Source organism: Benincasa hispida, chromosome 11 (assembly GCF_009727055.1).
Source record: "Benincasa hispida cultivar B227 chromosome 11, ASM972705v1, whole genome shotgun sequence".
Lineage (NCBI taxonomy): Eukaryota > Viridiplantae > Streptophyta > Magnoliopsida > Cucurbitales > Cucurbitaceae > Benincasa > Benincasa hispida.
In genome coordinates, this window is record NC_052359.1 from 73,789,702 (window position 1) to 73,807,353 (window position 17,652).

Genomic DNA, 17,652 nt, shown 5'->3' on the forward strand with positions numbered 1-17,652 from the left:
TCATGTACCCCTCCTGAACTCGGGTCGTTATAATTCGCTTCCAATATAAAAGCATAGTAGTCAGCATCATTCATTTCTTCCTCTACTGGGACTGATGCACTTTCAATCATCTCTCTTTCTTGCTCACTTTCAGCCAACACGACTTCAGCTTCTCGATGCATGAGTTGACCCACTTCCTAAAATTGTCTCTGGTTGAGGCTAGCTAAAATAGGTCCAAAGACCTCTTACTCGTCTCTTGAGCCAGCTCACTAAGATAAGGATGAGATTCTTCAGGCTGCTAAACAGGTTCCAATATAGGATTGTTGAACCTTGGTGGATCAACTGATGGTGGTGGCGACGTAACAGAAGGAGGATCAAATGGTGTGTGTGATGAATCAAGAGAGGATACGGGAGAAAGATAAGCTACCTCAATAGGGAAGATGGTGGCTAAGGGTTTGATGGCTATGGGCACTACCGAACACACGACAAGTGATGATGCAGTTCTCAAATGTTCCAGGATAGGATCATGTGTCGGTACCGCAGGTATGATGGTTGGGATGATTGGTGGAAGGGATGGCTATTTATAGAGCTTTGTTGCAGATGTTTTGGCAGGACTTTCTGTAGCAGGTTGCCACAGCGGCTTGGAAAACGTTACACACTTAGAATTTTTTAGTTTAGGAGAGATGGAAGGTTTGACTTTTGAAAGGGTTTTGGAAGAGACAGACGGTCATTGGGGAACAAAGGGCTTCGTCGGCACATCTTGTAAGGAAAGTCTTGCAGCCACCTTGGGTTTGGGTTGAACGATGGTTTTCCCAGAGGAGGATGAAACGATTGTTCTTTTGGTTAAAGCAGTGACTTTTGAAGATAGGGGTGAGGATGATGGTGGGGAAGGATAAACAGATAGGGACGAGAAAGAGCTTACCGGGCTATCTCCTATGAAGCTCATGGATTCATTTTAGCTATCCGAGGCGTCTGACATGGTTTTTGATGAGGAAGCTTGAAAATTCTTAGACATGATGACTGGATTGGTGCAAGTGAAAGACAAGGAAGCTGAAGACATGTTAGGGCACGGAAGGATGACGAAGGAGAAGAAGAGGACTTGGAGGGGGGAACTCTTGACCTTTTATTGAAAAGCGCATGAGGAGAGAGAAGGGACAGATATGAGCCTTGTCAACTACAAGTGATGTTTTGACTATGTAATTAATGTGAACCTGAAGAGACATGCCTAGGGCCACTCAAATACTTGAGTGGTTCATCTTCCAATATAACGACCCCTCTTCTTCCAACATATAAGTAAGCATTGGTCCCACTCTAACACACCAATTCAAGTTCCCCAATTTAAGATAATCCACAAAGTTGGTTTTAAAATACACTTTCAAAAGACAAACTCAAAACTTCACTATCAAACAAGAATTTAAACAAGAACATAAAGGAAGCATGATATACAGAAGCAAAAAGAAAGCATAAAAAAGGAAGCATCCCTAGAATATAAGTATCTGATTGCACGCAGGAATGACTTCGACGCAAGCTTCAAGCAGGCTCGCATAGGTCGATGGATGTTTTGCAACGCTCTGCATTCTCTTCAAAGTATGGCTTGACTTTTTGCCCATTTACTTTGAAGGCGTTTGTTTCATCCTCTTGAGTAAGTTCCATAGCTTCATGAGGAAAGATTTCCTTGATAATGAATGATCCAGACCACCTAGATTTTAGTTTTCCTAGAAATAATCGTAAACGCGAGTTAAATAACAAATTTTTTTTACCAATGAGAAGTTTTTCCTTACCGATGTGTTGGTCATGCCAACGCTTGGTCTTTTCCTTATATATTTTTGCGTTTTCATACGAGTTCAGTCGTCATTCATCCAACTCATTTAATTGTAGCTTTGATGCTCTTCAGCGACTTTCAGGTCCAAGTTCAGCTTCTTAATTGTCCAGTACGCTTTGTGCTCCAATTCTAATGGCAAGTGGCATGCTTTCCCAAACGCTAAGGCATATAGAGACATTCCTATTTGTGTTTTGAACGCGGTTTGGTATGTCCAAATTGCTTCATCAAGTTTCTGCGCCCAGTCCTTTCTCGACGCGCTGACTACCTTTTCCAAAATTGTTTCTATTTCTCTATTTGAAATTTCAGCTTACCCGTTTGCTTATGGGTGGTAGGCAGTGGTCACGTTGTGCCTAACATTGTATTGAACAAGTAACTTAGAAATAATACGGTTTATGAAATGCGTACCTTCACTGCTAATTAACACCATGGGCGTTCTAGAGTGTGTGAAGATGTACTTTGTCAGGAACTTCGAAACAGTCACTGCATCATTATTGCACAAGCTACTGCCTCAACCCACTTTGATACATAGTCTACTGCCACCAAGATATATTAATAACCACATGAGGGAGGAAATGGGCCCATGAAATCAATATCCCAAACGTAGAATAGTTTCACTTGAAGTATGTTGTTAAGGGGCATTGCATTTCTTGCTGATATATTACCCGTGCATTGGCATGGTTCACATTTGAGTACATAGTATTGTGGATCTTTGAACAGAGTGGGCCAAAAGTACCCACTTTGAAGGACATTTTCAGTAGTCCTTTGTCCTCCGAAGTGGCCTCAATAAGGAGAGTCATGGCATTCAGATAGTATATGTTGTATCTAAACTTCGAGAGCGAATTGACGCATGATCAAATCAGGGCCTTACATGTAAAGGAATGACTTATCCCAGAAGTGAAACCTTTTTTCGTGCACGAGCCATTTTCTCCGTTGGGCGTTAAACTCTTCAAAAAACTGTTTGGTGGTTAAGTAATTAACAATGTTAGCATACCAAAGTTTTTGATCTTTAACTTTAAGCAAGCGTTCATCAAGGAATTTTTCTTCAATTTCAGCTAGCCCCAACTAAAATTCCTTATTCTCCGAGCGTGATAAGTGGTTAGCCACATGATTCTCTGTCCCTTTTCTATCCTTAATTTCCAGGTCAAATTCATGTAACAATAGTACCCAACAAATGAGTCTGGCTTTACGTCCTTCTTATCCATAAAAAACTTAATGGTGAAGTGGTCAGTATAGATGGTTGCATACGCACCAACCAGATATGCTCGAAAAATTTCAATTTCAAACACCACCACCAACATTTCTTTCTCTATAAGTGTATAGTGTTTTTTAGATTCATTAGGAGTCTTGGACGCATAGGAGATAGGGTGTATAAGATTTTCCCTCTTCCGAGTCAACATTGCTTCCTACATCGTTGGTGTTACACATTAGGATGAAAGGTTGCGTCCAATCAGAAGCTATTAGTATAAGTGTTGTTGTTAATGTGTACCTTAAAGTTTCAAATGCATGTTGGCCTTTTTCATTGAAAACATAGGGTCTATTCAATTCTAACAATGCACTCAGTGGACGCGTGATTTGGGAAAAACCTTTGACAAATCTTTAGTAGAAACCTGAATGGCTTAAAAAGCTTCTCAAGGCCTTGACATTGGCAGATGCGGGCAGCTTTGCAATCACATCTATCTTTGTTTCATTAACATCCAACTCTAGCTTAGAAACATTGTGGTAAAGCACAATACCTTTTGTCGCCATAAAGTGACATTTTTTCCAATTAAGCACATTTTTTCCATTTTTTCCTCGCATCTAGCAAGGACGACTTCAAGGTTGTTAAGGCAAGTTAGATAATAGTCTCCATAGACTGAGAAATCATCCATAAACACTTCAACAGACTATTCTAGAAAATCGAAAATGATAACCATCATACATCTTTAGAACGTTCCTGGTGTGTTACACAGCCTAAAGGGCATGCGTTAGAACACGAACGTTCCAAAGGGGCAAGTAAATGTTGTCTTATTCTGGTCTTTTGGGTGATGAGGATTTGAATATAGCCAGAGTATCCATCCAAAAAGCAGTAAAACTCCTTTCCGGCCAATTTGTCTAGTATTTGATCAATGAAGAGGAGTGGAAAATGGTCTTTCTTAGTCGACACATTCAATTTTCTGTAGTCCATATAGATGCGCCATTCAGTAATAGTTTAGATGGAATTAACTCGTTGTTGCTATTAATCACCACAGTCATGCCACCTTTCTTTGGCATATATTGCACTGAGCTTACCCAGTTACTATCAGAAAATGGGGTCCCCTACATCGAGCCATTTTATGATTTCTTTCTTCACTACCTCCTTCATAATAAGATTGAGCCTGCGTTGGGGCTCAATTGATCTTGTTTTCCCTTATTCCAATCTAATCTTGTGCATACAGTGAGATGGGTTGATCCCCTTGATGTCAACCAGCATCCACCCTATTACGCGCGTATGCTTCTTGAGTATCTGCATTAAAAGTTGTTCGTTGGTAGGAGAAATTTAGATTAAATTATAACTAGTAGAGTATTGTTGTTGCCAAGAAAAACATATTTAAGATGATCTGGAATAGGTTTAAGTTCAAGTGTTGGTGGCTCCTCTAGAGATGGGAGCGTTGGTTTTGACTGCTGCTCCTCCAGACATAACAACTCAAATTATTTGAGCTGATTCAATGAGAAACTTTAATGCATTTAGCACATTGAATTTTACCTCCTGATCATCCACACACATGGTCAGTTCTCCTTTATGTACATCAATCAAGACTTTTTCGGTAACTAAAAATGGGTGTCCAAGAATGATTGAAACGTCTCTATCAGCTTCATAGTCCAGTAACAAATTTCACTAATGGCGTTGTTTCACCAATCCTAAGCTTTTTGAAAATTAAGAGTATGCCTAAGTTTAATGTTCGTCTTCTTGATATTGCGAATGAATCCTTTGCTCTTGGTGAAAAAATTTCTGAAGGGAAAATGGTTCGTAAAGTTCTTCGCTCTCTCCCCAAAAGATGAAGGTTACTGCTATCGAAGAAGTGCAAGATATCAATACAATGAAAATTGTTGAGTTGTTTCGGTCCTCACGAACATTTGAAATGACCTTAGGTGACATAACAAAAAATGAGGTCAAGGAATTACACTTATATCCTCTATAGATGATGACCGTTCAGCATGTAAGCCCAAAGATTCTTATGAGAATCTTGCGGAATCCATATCTCTCCTGGAAAAGCAGTTTGGTAAGGCTCTAAGATGTTGGGACAAGAATACCTCCTCTCGAGGCCCTTATGCTCCCCCACATGTCAAAAACATGAGTAACACCATCATTAATAATGTTCCAAGTTCGGTAATCAAATGAACAAGCGAAATAAAAATGATAAAGAAGGTCATAGTAGTCAAGGTTCTAGTGAAAGAAGCTTTAGATGTCGAGAGTGTGAAGGGTTTGGTCATTTTCACGGTAGAATGCCCCCAATTTTCTCAAAAGATAGAAAAAAGGGATTCTCATCTACCTTATCTATGAGCGAACTGACTCGAGCAGTGAGTCAGACGAAGAAGTTCGTGCTCTTGTACGGAGCCTCTCCATTGATTGTAATAAAGATTGTGTCATTATTAACTCTAATGTCCTGTGAGGAAGTCTATCAATTGTGGATCGACACCTCTAAAGTCTTAACTATCCAAAAGGAAAGAATTGAGAAACTTATTGATGATAACTGTCAGCTGCTTATGTTGCGTTTCAATCGTGTTCGTGCTTTTGAAGATGGATGATGAGAAGAATGAATGATTATGAGAAAGATGTTTAATCTATCTCTTGGTCTGAAGATGATGCTATGTGACAGACAGAGGATAGACTTATGTTCATGCATACCTTGCTAGTTGCATACAAGTTCTCTTAAGCTAGACACAAGTATAAACTAACTTAAGTGTCTTGGTAAGCCCAGGTTCGAACGTGGAGATTCTAGAGTAAATTAACATAGACTTGGTCTTTGGATCTATTCTAGAGATTCCTAATTGATTGATATTTTTTGGCTATATACACTAAACTACTAACACGCCTGCAAGAGAAAGTAGGAGTTTAGATAAAGGGGAAAAAGGCTCAAGGTTGATTGGATTGAGCGTCACATGGTATGCGTTGATTTCCTAGTGAAAACAATAAACCTATATAAGCACAATGAGAATAAAATGGAAATGGTAAAGATGTCTGCTAAATTCCAAGTGTGAACATATGATGCATTTGGAGTCTGTTCTTTAATTTATGCTCGACATCACTCGATGTTGATTCCACATTATCCTATTTCTAGGTTGAATGTGTTAGTTAAAATGAATAGGCAAATGACATGAATAATTTTATCTCTAGAAGTACTCATGCCCTAGCTTGATGCATTCAATAAATTGTTGGGATTGGTGTCCTAATTCTCCTGAAGTCTCATTGTTTTGAAAAGATACACATTGTTTAATAAATAAAATAAGTGTTATTTAATTATGGCATTTACTCATATCCAATAAATAAATCTCCTTGGTTATCTTATATGAACTGAAGCATGTATATGTGATATACAAGTGGATCATGCCTTAAGTGATAACCTAAATAGGTTTGTAGTATAAGGATTAAGGTGGGATACCTGATCCTAGTGCACTACAGATACGGCCTGCTTTGTAAAAGTTTGCATGTGTTGTAAACTACTACAGATGGTAGATCCTAACCATTCATGTGGAGACGTCGAGCGGGGGTGTCCTATACAAAGAGTTTGTATAAGACCTGGACCACGAGATGACTAGACTCTGTATATAACGCCGTTGATACTAGAGACTTACATCTCACCTAAACAACCATTGTGACACGACCTCAAATTCTGAGTGTTTTGGGAACTCCTGCCTTTGAGAGTGGTCCTTTGATTAGTATGGGTGAGATGGCCAGATTGCCAACTCAACATGCCTACCTTTTTGGGACTTGTTTGATCTGGGAGCTTAGAAACTCAATCTACAAGATGGAATTCACTCCTTTCCCGAAGCAGGGATAAGTAGAGAGATTGCTCCCTTAAGGGCTGATTTCGGGGCTTGAACATAGTTGTCACAACTTCTCTTTGGAAGAAAGACTCAATCATAATAGGACTATGACTTATGTTCATTAGAGGGATCAGGGGTACTTAAGGAGACGGATGTAACTACAGGGGCATAACGGTTATTGGCCCAACTGTATTTACGAGCAATCTGTGAAGGATTGTCACACTACTGATTGGTTAAGATGGACACATAATATATCTGTGGTAAGAAGAGTTCATCTATCGTGTCTTTAGTGGAGTGTCTGACAGTTAATGGATGGTGGATCCTGTGACTAAAGAGTTTAGTCAGTTTATTCACGTACCGTGGAGCTTCGAGCTACAGGTCCATAAGGTCCCCTTGGTAGCTCAATGGATTCAGTTGAGGATCAGTTCTTGGTGTTGATTTAAAATGTTCAAATTGACAAGAGGTTTTTGATTATATATGATATAATCGGTATGATGTATATGATACATCTAGTTATGGAAGAGTAAATGAGATTTACATTAAGTACCATGGAATAGAAAAAGAACTATGGCTTATATGTTTCATGAGATAAAATATTAAAACTATAGGTTATAAATATAGTATGATAAGTTGGTTATCATTTATATTTATAATAATATTAATTATTGGATAATTAATTCTTTTTCTTTAATAAACCAAAGTAATGGGTGGTTATTGGATCATAGTAACCGTGATTTTAAAAGGAAAATGGTTTTCCTATTTTGAAAGGAATTTTTTTAAAAAAGGTTGAAAAAAGTTTTTGAGATTTCTCTTGGCGAAAAAGAAACTCACGAAGTCGTTAAGTAAAAAAAAAAAAAAAAAAAAAAAAAAAAAAAAAAAAAAAAAAAAAAAAAAATAAAAAAAATAAAAAAAAAAAAAAAAAAAAAAAAAAAAAAAAAAAAAAAAATAAAAAAAAAAAAAAAAAAAAAAAAAAAAAAAAAAAAAAAAAAAAAAAAAAAAAAAAAAAAAAAAAAAAAATAAAACAAAAAAAAAAAAAAAAAAAAAAAAAAAAAAAAAAAAAAAAAAAAAAAAAAAAAAAAAAAAAAAAAAAAAAAAAAAAAAAAAAAAAAAAAAAAAAAAAAAAAAAAAAAAAAAAAAAAAAAAAAAAAAAAAAAAAAAAAAAAAAAAAAAAAAAAAAAAAAAAATAAAAAAAAAAAAAAAAAAAAAAAAAAAAAAAAAAAAATAACAAAAAAATATTCGGATTTACTAAACGACGGCTTTGGGCGAGCTAAACGATCGTTCAGAGTAGAGCTAACATCGTGCATATTTACTAAAACGATCACATATTTTTGCTAGACGATCGCTGGCCCAAGGTAAATGATCGTGTAGAGTCTGTAGGCGACAGACCATGCTAAACGATGAGCTAAGCGATCGCATAGCTTTTGCTAGACGATCGCTTAGCTTTATCTAAATGATTGGGCATCGACCTATACGTAGGTCTCCGCCATCTCCCACTTGCCCAGTCGTGTACGCGATTAGTGTTTCCTCCTTTGTCTGCCTTATACCAAGTCTGAACAGAGTCCACCCTCTAGATTCTTACACCGAGAATACTAAGGTCGCCTTATTGATGGTATCAGACTCAACTTGACACCGTCAAGGTTTTCTGGAGGCTATTCGTGGTGCTGTGGAGGCCGTTCGTGTTGCAAAAGAGTTCGTGATCAAGGCGTTCGTTGAGGACGAGTGTGAAGTGTTAGTGTTGTGTTCGTTGCTGTGTTGCGGTCATGTAGATCGAGCATTCATGGTTGCTGTTGTTCGAGCAGTCAAGCGCATCGAAACGTGGAGACGTTTCTGCCTATGTGCATAGAGTTTTTCTCGTTGTTCATGTTGTAATTTCTCTGTTAATTGCATAACCGTTTTTTTTTAAGTCGACTGTAAATGCATTGTTTATTCATGATTATAATTTGTAATTATCTTGTTTCCTCTGCTCATGGAAATCTCAGTTCCGATTTCCTTCATAAATAACTACTCTTTCGAGTAACTAATTATTTTTTCACTTCAATAAACTAATCAGGTGGATTCAAGCAACAAACTTTATGCAATTATCAAGCCAGAAGATTCACATATACAAACAACTTAGAAAATCAATAGATGGAGATGTGAGGAATTGTTGAGATGGAGATTGAATTAAATAAATAAGTTTTGATACATACAATCTTAGTTCAATCAAGTAGGACAATGAATGAGAATGCAAAGTAAAAGAAAGAATTCAAGCCACAGGGTTCAATCTTTTGCCCTATTTAGCTTATTTTTATGTTTGCTATTGCCAAATCAGTGGAAGGGTTGAAGGAGATATCTCTCTCGAGCTTCTCATTTGCAGCACCTCATTACCAATGGTGGATAATGGCTATCGTCACTCCTATTTCTTTCTTGCAATCGGCAGAAGTGAAAGATAAAAAAAAAAAGGGCTAACTCTCTAACTAATTCTGCTCATTACAACCAACATCTCTTTATATAGGCAATCAGAACAGCCACTTGGTGATGTGATTGTATTAAATTCCATACCCTGAGACAACCATCTGCCATTCTGCCTTGACTAGATGCCACTAGTCAAATGTCCATGCTTGCAAGTTGTGATTTGACATTGATTGCATGAGTCATATGTATCTTTCATGCGTCGGGTAAGCTGGATGCATACTCTTTGCATTGGCTTTGTATGCAACACTTAGTAAATTTTTTTGGTTCTTGCATTAAAGTGCGTTAGTGATGTAATTTTTTTACTTAAAAGGATACTTTTACATGAGTTTATCACATATATACAATTCCATGTGTTTTCCTTTATCATGAACATATTTACATCACTTTAAACATGATTTTTCTTCCCCTATAACTCCTCAGCAAAATGGAGTTGTTGAAAGAAAGAATAGAACCCCGCAAGAAATGGCCAGAACTATGTTACATGTAAAGAACTTTCCTCTACACTTTTGGTTTGAAGCCTTAAATATAGCGTTTCATATTCACAATTGCATCTCTATTCGTCCTAGCACCATGAGCACGAATTATGAAATCTAGAAAAGGTGTAAACCAAATGTCAAGTATTTCCATGTTTTTTAAAATGTGTGTTATATTCTTGCTGACATAGACTTGAGAAAAAAATGGGATTCAAAGTCTAAAGAAGGCATCTTTCTGGGTTATTCCTTAAACAATCATGCATATCGAATGTTCAATAAATGCACTCGGAGTGTGATGGAATCTATAAATGTAATTATTGATGATATATAGAATTCAAAGGGTTCTTGGGACAAAGTTGAAGATCAATGTGACATGATGCATGATATCACTGTTGTCAATCACATTATGCCCCCCAAGTTTTCTTGTGATGACCTCAATGGAAACAATGATCCAATTATGTCTGATAATGACGTCATTCCTATTTCCAGTCGCATCCAAAATAATCATCCTCTAAAAAATGTTATTGGAGATCTTAAAACTGATGTCAATACTTGCAAAAAGGAGAAAGTTGATTGCCTCAAGATGATAGGGAATGTGTATTTTACATCTCCCATTGAGCCAATAATGTTAACGAGGCTCTACAAGATGAATTTTGGATGAATGTCATGCAAGAAAAGTTAAATTAGTTTCAATGAAATGAAGTATGGGAATTGGTCCTGCGTCCAAAGCATGCCAATGTTATTGGGACTAAATGGATCTTTAAGAATAAATTAGATGAACATGGAGTTGTCATATGCAATAAAGCTAGGCTGGTTGCTCAAGGTTACACTCAGGTGGAAGGTGTGGATTTTGATGAGACTTTTACTCCTGTAGCCCGTTTTGAGGAAATTCATCTCCTTCTTGGAGTCTTCTGTCTGCTTATGTTTCAATTATTTCAGATGGATGTTAAAAGTGCATTTCTAAATGGTATGCTAAATGAGGAAGTTTATGTTGAAAAACCCAAGGGTTTTACTGATCCATTGTGTCTGCAACATGTGTACAAACTTTGAAAGGCTCTATATGGTCTCAAGAAAGCTCTAAGAGCCTGGTATGATAGATTAGCTGAGTTTTTATTACAGAACGGGTACACCTGTGGTGCATCTGACAAAACTCTATTCACAAAAAGGTTAGGAGAAGATTTTTTCATCACTCAGGTATACGTTGATGACATTATATTTGGTGGATCTCCCTAATTCCTTGTCAATCAGTTTGTTGTTCAGATGAAATCATAGTTTGAAATGAACATGGTGGGAGAGTTGTCTTACTTCCGTGGACTTCAAGTTAAACAGCTACCAGATGGCATATTTATCACTCAAGAAAAGTACTCCAGAAACATGCTTAAGAAGGTACGCCAGAAACATGCTTAAGAAGTTTAGTCTGAATAAGGCAGGCTTTAAGCGTACTCCAGTTCCTATTCATGCCAAGCTCCCTCAAGACCATGATGCTGCTAATGTGGATGATAATGTATACAGATGTATGATTGGAAGTCTTCTCTATTTAACTGCTAGTTATCCTGATATAAACTATGCAGTAGGAGTTTGTGCTAGGTATCAAGGGAATCCTAAAACAAGTCATTTGACTAGTGTTAAACGAATCCTTAAGTATATCAATGGAACTGTTGATTATGGACTCTTTTATTCCTCAAATTCGAATGGAGGTCTAGTTGGATATTGCTATAATGACTAGGCTAGTAATTTAGAAGACAGGAAGAAAAGTACCTCTTCCAGATGGCATATTTATCACTCGGACTGTAATGTTTTTTCTCATAATGAAGTGTTTGGTTTCTTCTCATTTCTACTCAATTTGTTGGTTGTTTGCCATAAAAGAAAATTTTGTGCCAAAGGGAAAGTTTGTTATTGCTGTGGTTGATAGATAATATTTTTTTATGTTGGATTCTTTGTCTCCATCTTTAGTAAGATCATTTCCTAAACAGTTGTGATCTACTGAAAGATTTTTTTCCTTCTTTGTTGTAGCTAGTTATAGACCATCGACCTTTCGAATTGGTGATATTTATTTGGATTTTTAGGATTTTTAGGTCAACCATCTAAATCCTCTTGATTTAGAGCATTCTTGTCCCAAAAAGTTTGGTGAAGAAACTATGGAGTTGTATGTGAATTATCTTCATGAAATTAATCAGACGGGCTCAAAAGCAGGTTCTAAAAAAGCGGACGTTGGTAGAGTTGTTCAAGACTTTAGGTGAGTGGTTATTCATCTGAAGGTGAAGAGAAGGTGAGATCATTGTTGCGGCGACATAGGGGGAATCTAATTCTACAGACTCATTGAAGAGCGTATTGACGTTAGGGAGAGCCTAACTAGCTCACTAGTAATTCAGTTATGTGTAAGCTAACTTTATGTAATTTTAGTTTATGTGCATGTTATAAAACTAAATTATATACAAGTGAATTTATTTTCACCTAGGCACAGAGGCTCCCAGACGTAGGTGTGATTACACCAAACTGGGTTAACAAATTTCTGTATTTTCTACCTTTCTCTTATCTCTCCCAGTTATCGTTATTTCTATTTGTGACATTTTTCCAGACTTATGACATCATTGTGATTCATCCTTCTTTATTTCAATAATAGGCCCCAAGGCTACCTTACCGAACAAATCAAAGGCAAGGTGGAAACGAATTAGTCCATAGATTTGCATAAAATAATGGTGCAACTTTTTTGTGTTTGATTTTGTAAAAAGACTAGATTTGAGATCTTTAATCTAACAGAAAAATGATATTCAATGAAATTTGAAGTATGGTTGAGTTGAACCTAATTATATTATAAATATTTTGGTGAGAAAGCTTTTTACCCTCCTCCTTTATTTATTCTAACCAATGTATTAGGTATTGTGTTTATTGAATTCAATAATTTTTTTTTTTCAGAAAAACCTTTCATAAATTTCTAAACTTTGAAGGATGTCTTTTTGGGATCATATATATTAAAAAATAATTAATAGATCATTAAACTTTCAAATTTTGCATCAGATGTGGGCTGTGTTTTTTTATAATAAAATTAATTTTTTTTTAGTGAAATGTGATAATGGTGGGGTGATTTAAGAGAAGTTAAGCGCTTGGTGGTATAATTATTAGACTACAAAGTTAGCACATAACATATTAGAAACTTTTAGTAACATTTTTAGTTACAAGAATCAAATAGTTAGACTTTTATATGTCTAGGGATCTCATAAAAGTTATTTTGAAGTATATACATTCAATAGACACACCACTAAATATTTGAGCAAAGATTTAATTTAAGGGCAAAATACTTGTTTAGTCGATCCTTATGATTTTAAGTATTTCGTCCTTAATAATTGTGTCAAATCTCACCAACCATCTTTTTTAGTTCAAATTGAGGGTGGAGAGATTTGAACTACAAACATTTTGGTCATCTGTATATATACATGCCAGTTGAGCTAACCTCTTGTTGACAAATCTCACAAACTATTTTTATGATTACTATATTAGCACTTTTTTTTCATTTGACAATAAACATTTCCTTTTTATCTTATTAAGTGTATTAGTTGACTATAATAAGAATCTAGGATGAAGTGAAAAATAGAAATGAAATAGGTAGGTTTTTTTAGTGGATAAAAGATAGTTTAGAGATTGTTTATGAGGTTTAATAATCAAAATCTAAGGACTCATATAGGGATTAAAATGAAACTATCCTCAAATCATAGGAAACAAAATTAATATTGTAATCCAATCATATATCATTTACTATACAAAAAGATCAACAAGGACATAACTTATTCCTTACAAGATCTCATAAAAACACACTTAATAAGCAAAACTATCCCAAAAAAGAAAAATCAATGTTTATAAAAACATACACCCAAACTCAATGCCCATTTCTTACTTACAAGTTCCTTACACTAAAACCAACTTGAAACTAAGATATTTGATATTTGGGAGAGATATAATGTATTAATAATATATCTTTCCTTTGTTGCAAGAAAAAAAAAATAAAAACAAAATCTAACTCTTTGTAGATGGGTTTTGTCCATCTCCTAAATTAATTACAGATCCATTGGGATTTTAAGATGAGTATTCGATGAAAAGAAAGATTTTAAAATCGTTAAAATCACTTATGTCATTTTTAAAATCACTCTAAAACATGTTTTTAGTCGTTCAAAATTAATTTGATATGAAATTTTACATTTTTTAATGTAATTTTCATATCATTAAATTTTGAATGATTAAAACCATATCTTATAATGATTTTGAAAATGATAAAGATGATTTTAACTATTTTAGAATCACTCCCGAATATGTTCTTAGAAGAACGAGCGCTTAGCTGGTGGCCTTCCAACTGCTCTCATTAAGTTTGATATTTCAATGATTTTGGCAACTTTTGTTCCTCTCTTTGCCTCAGCTGATGCTCTTCTTTCCTCTGCTTTTCTATGTGCTTTTGCTACTTCATTCTCCATCTTTTCTAATGCTTTTGCTCTCTTCTCTTCCAACTTTCTCTGCATATTTTAAAACAACTCAGTGCTTCATCCAATTCATATATGATATAATAATATATGTCCTGCTTTTAGAATGATGAAAAGAATAATGCTTTATAGTTATATATGGTGATAGGTTAAATTATAAATTTGGATCTAATTTAAAATTACAAATTTGGATCTAATTTAAAGAAAATTAAAATTTAATCGTTCGATAAAACTTCATAAATAATCTCTATGGTTTAATAAAATCTTCATAAATAGTTCACTATTTATTCATATTTTATCAAACCATAGAGACCAAATTCTAGTTATAAATGAAGGAACTAAATTCTAATTATAAACCATTAGAAATTAAATTCTAATTTTTCCTAAACCATAAGAACCAAATTTGTAATTTAATCTATCTTTATATGTTCATATTTATTGTGTTTTTTGTCCTAAAATTTTCACAACTATATATATTTTAGTGTATACCATTTACTCTTACTTTAAATTTTGTATTTTCATCCAAATTAAGAGTTAATTTTTATATTATGTAGTAACTTAATTTTTTACTTATAAACACACTTAACAAGAAATTTATTGAGTCAATAATATTTTTCACAATACAAAGTATATTGTTACAAAATTTAAAATACATTAAAGCATTACACAATAAATTTTAGGGACAAAAGTAACAAAACTAAAACTACATAGACTAACTATTATAAATTAAATTTTATATACTAAATTGTTATTTTCATACAAATTCAAGGACAAGTAGGAAATTCAGGTTGTGACATTAATATTCTAAGAATCACTTCACCAAATATTTAATGGGTATTTATTTTTTTAAAAAACATTTAATTGGTATTTCCTCTGTTTATTTACAGACTCGCCTATATGAACATAAACTATATACATATATATTAAGGAATAACATAAACAATATTTGAAGCTTGATCATGCGTTGAGTTTCAAAAATCAATCAAACTTTATATTGAATTATTAGCCAAAATAATAAAGAAAGACGAAGAATAGAAGTGTTTTTTCACTCAGATTTTAGAGAGCAAAAACAGAGTATTCGAAAGTTCAAAAACGAGAATGAAATATAAAGTTTTTGAGATTCAAAAAGCTTTTTTCACATGTTTGACGCAAAAAAGCATAACAAATTGACCATTTAACGAAACACAAGTAGTAATTTTCAAAAACTGTCCAAGTGATCACTGATCATAGTGACATGAAGAAAAGTAGTATATAGAAATCTGAAACAGAGGAATTAATTAGCCAACTAATCAATTAATCAATCAATTAACTAAATACGATGCGAGGCATTTCTTCAAACATGTTGCATGCACAGAGAAATCGCCACTTTCAGGTATTCACGTACCTCGATCTTCTTCATCCATGAAGATGCCTTTTGAACCTGCTCCCTTTCCCATCCACTAATCACTGCATTTTCTCTCTTGAACCGATTGTTAATCTTCGAAATCTTCGCGTTCTGCCATGCGCTAATCTTCGTTTCCACCTCCTCTTTCTTCACCATCTGCAACGAAATCTCTCTAGTCGCCGCCGCGCCACCGCCGCTGCCGTTCTCCTGTCTCGAGATCGCCGACGACGGCGCTAAGTGATCATCGAACGGATGGCCATCCGGTACGATCGCTAACGGATTTGTCTCCACCTCAGGCATAGTATTATCCTCTTCCTCTCCGATCCGGCTCAAGTTATTCGGAGCTTCGTTAATCGATCGATCATGACGATAACCATCGCCGATCTCCGCACCAGCAATAACCAGAGCATTGAACTCTCGACTCATGGAGGTGAAGTTCTCACTGGAGCTGCTACCTTCGCTAACGATTGAAGTCGATCTCTGGCTCGTCGTTTCCCAAGCCTCTCCGCGGCGGTTTCGATTAACCGTCGCCGGTGGTGGTTGCGGCGAGGTTAGAGCGTGGATATCGCGAATTTGACCGTCGTCGTCTCCGGCATGAGTGGCACTGGAAGTTCCCGGTGGTGGTAGTTGATCGTTGAACATGGCGGAATTTGAAGAAATGTATAGAGTGTTTTGAATGAGTAATGGATTCTTTTTTCTAGGGAGAAAGAGGGAAAGAGAGAAAAGGGACTTTTTGGGAATAAAATTCCAAAGGGGTCTGTTTGTTTGATTTGAAGTTTGGGAAAATTGGGGAATTATCAGCCACAGAATTTATTACGTGGAAGACATTTCCAATGGAAAAATATCAAAAATAAAATGAGGTTTTTTAATTTTTAATCTTTACGATTTTAATTATCTAATGTTAGTTCACATACTTGCATTTTAAAGTTTAAATCCTATTTTGATTTTAAACTTTGAATCTTTTTCTATTTTGGTTCTTAAATTTTAAAAAATAACCATTTTAATTCTTAAACTTTTTAAAAAATATCTATTTTGATCTCTACTATTAAGATTTTGTTAATTCTTTGATAATATTGTATCTAGCATGTGTTGAGCAAAATGAAGTGAAGTAAATGCTGACAACTAATGCGCCAGACTATTGAATGATCAAAATCTTGAATGCAAAATGACTTTTGAGTTCTTCTATAGAAAATCGCTTTAGTGTCTAATTCAAAATTGAAACTTAGATTTTTTTTTTTTTTCCTGTCATCTAAAAATACAAATTATCTCATCATTTTATTTAAGAAATAACATAATTTTAATAGCAGAAAAAGTAAACACTTTTTAGAATTTAGAAATTAGAATAGACGCTTTTAATAGTTTATGAATCAAAATAGAAAAAGCTTCAAAGTTTACCGGCCAAAATAGAATTTACACTTGAATCTTAAATCTAATCTTTCAAAGTTAACTTTTATCAAAATCAGTTAAATAATAATATATTTTTCCTACAATAAAATACAATATGTGAAATATATTTTCAAATTCATAGTAAAAATGTCAATAGATAATAATTTCTTTTAAAGAAAATTAACAATATCTGGTAGTGGGATTAAATTAAAGATTTATTTTATGTAAATAGATTAAATTTAAATGAGCTTCAAAGTATAGGGACAAAATTATATATTAACCTAAAGATTATATCCTATTATAGAATTTGGTTAAAATATCATTTTGATCCATCCGCTTCGTAGTTTTTTTCAATTTCAATATTTGTATTTTCAATAAATTTTAAATTTATTGGTTTTCAATGTTAGTTTATTAATGATTTTATTAAAAAAAAAAAAAAAAAAAAAAAGCTAATTCTTCTCATCATTATAGAATCTAAATGACCCAATCTATCATGCCAAATAGCAAATATATCTGGATTTATGAACTTCAAGTTCATTGTTGCATATGTTTCAATTACTCGTATATGAATATAATACAATCCAGAAAATAAAGCAAGCAACTTTTCCAATATACATTTTTCCTTTGAAATAGTAGAAACAATATATAGATATTTCACATTATTCTTTCTATCGGTTTCAA

The 17,652-nt window shown here is 34.4% G+C and overlaps 2 protein-coding genes across 2 annotated transcripts; one reads left to right on the forward strand and one right to left on the reverse strand.

Annotated features, from left to right (window-relative positions):
* Positions 1-11,068: 11,068 nt before the first annotated feature.
* On the forward strand, positions 11,069-11,458 carry LOC120090849 (uncharacterized mitochondrial protein AtMg00810-like). Its single transcript, XM_039048552.1, has one exon. The coding sequence runs from the start codon at positions 11,069-11,071 to the stop codon at positions 11,456-11,458; it is 390 nt and encodes a 129-aa protein (XP_038904480.1).
* Positions 11,459-13,495: 2,037 nt separating this feature from the next.
* On the reverse strand, positions 13,496-16,353 carry LOC120092171 (remorin 4.1-like). The gene is made up of 2 exons (XM_039050400.1): positions 15,586-16,353; positions 13,496-14,234 (listed from the first exon to the last, which is right to left on the reverse strand). Exons 1-2 carry the CDS (start codon positions 16,225-16,227, stop codon positions 14,043-14,045), a joined length of 834 nt encoding a protein of 277 aa, XP_038906328.1. The 5' UTR covers positions 16,228-16,353; the 3' UTR covers positions 13,496-14,042.
* Between the last annotated feature and the right edge of the window lie 1,299 nt (positions 16,354-17,652).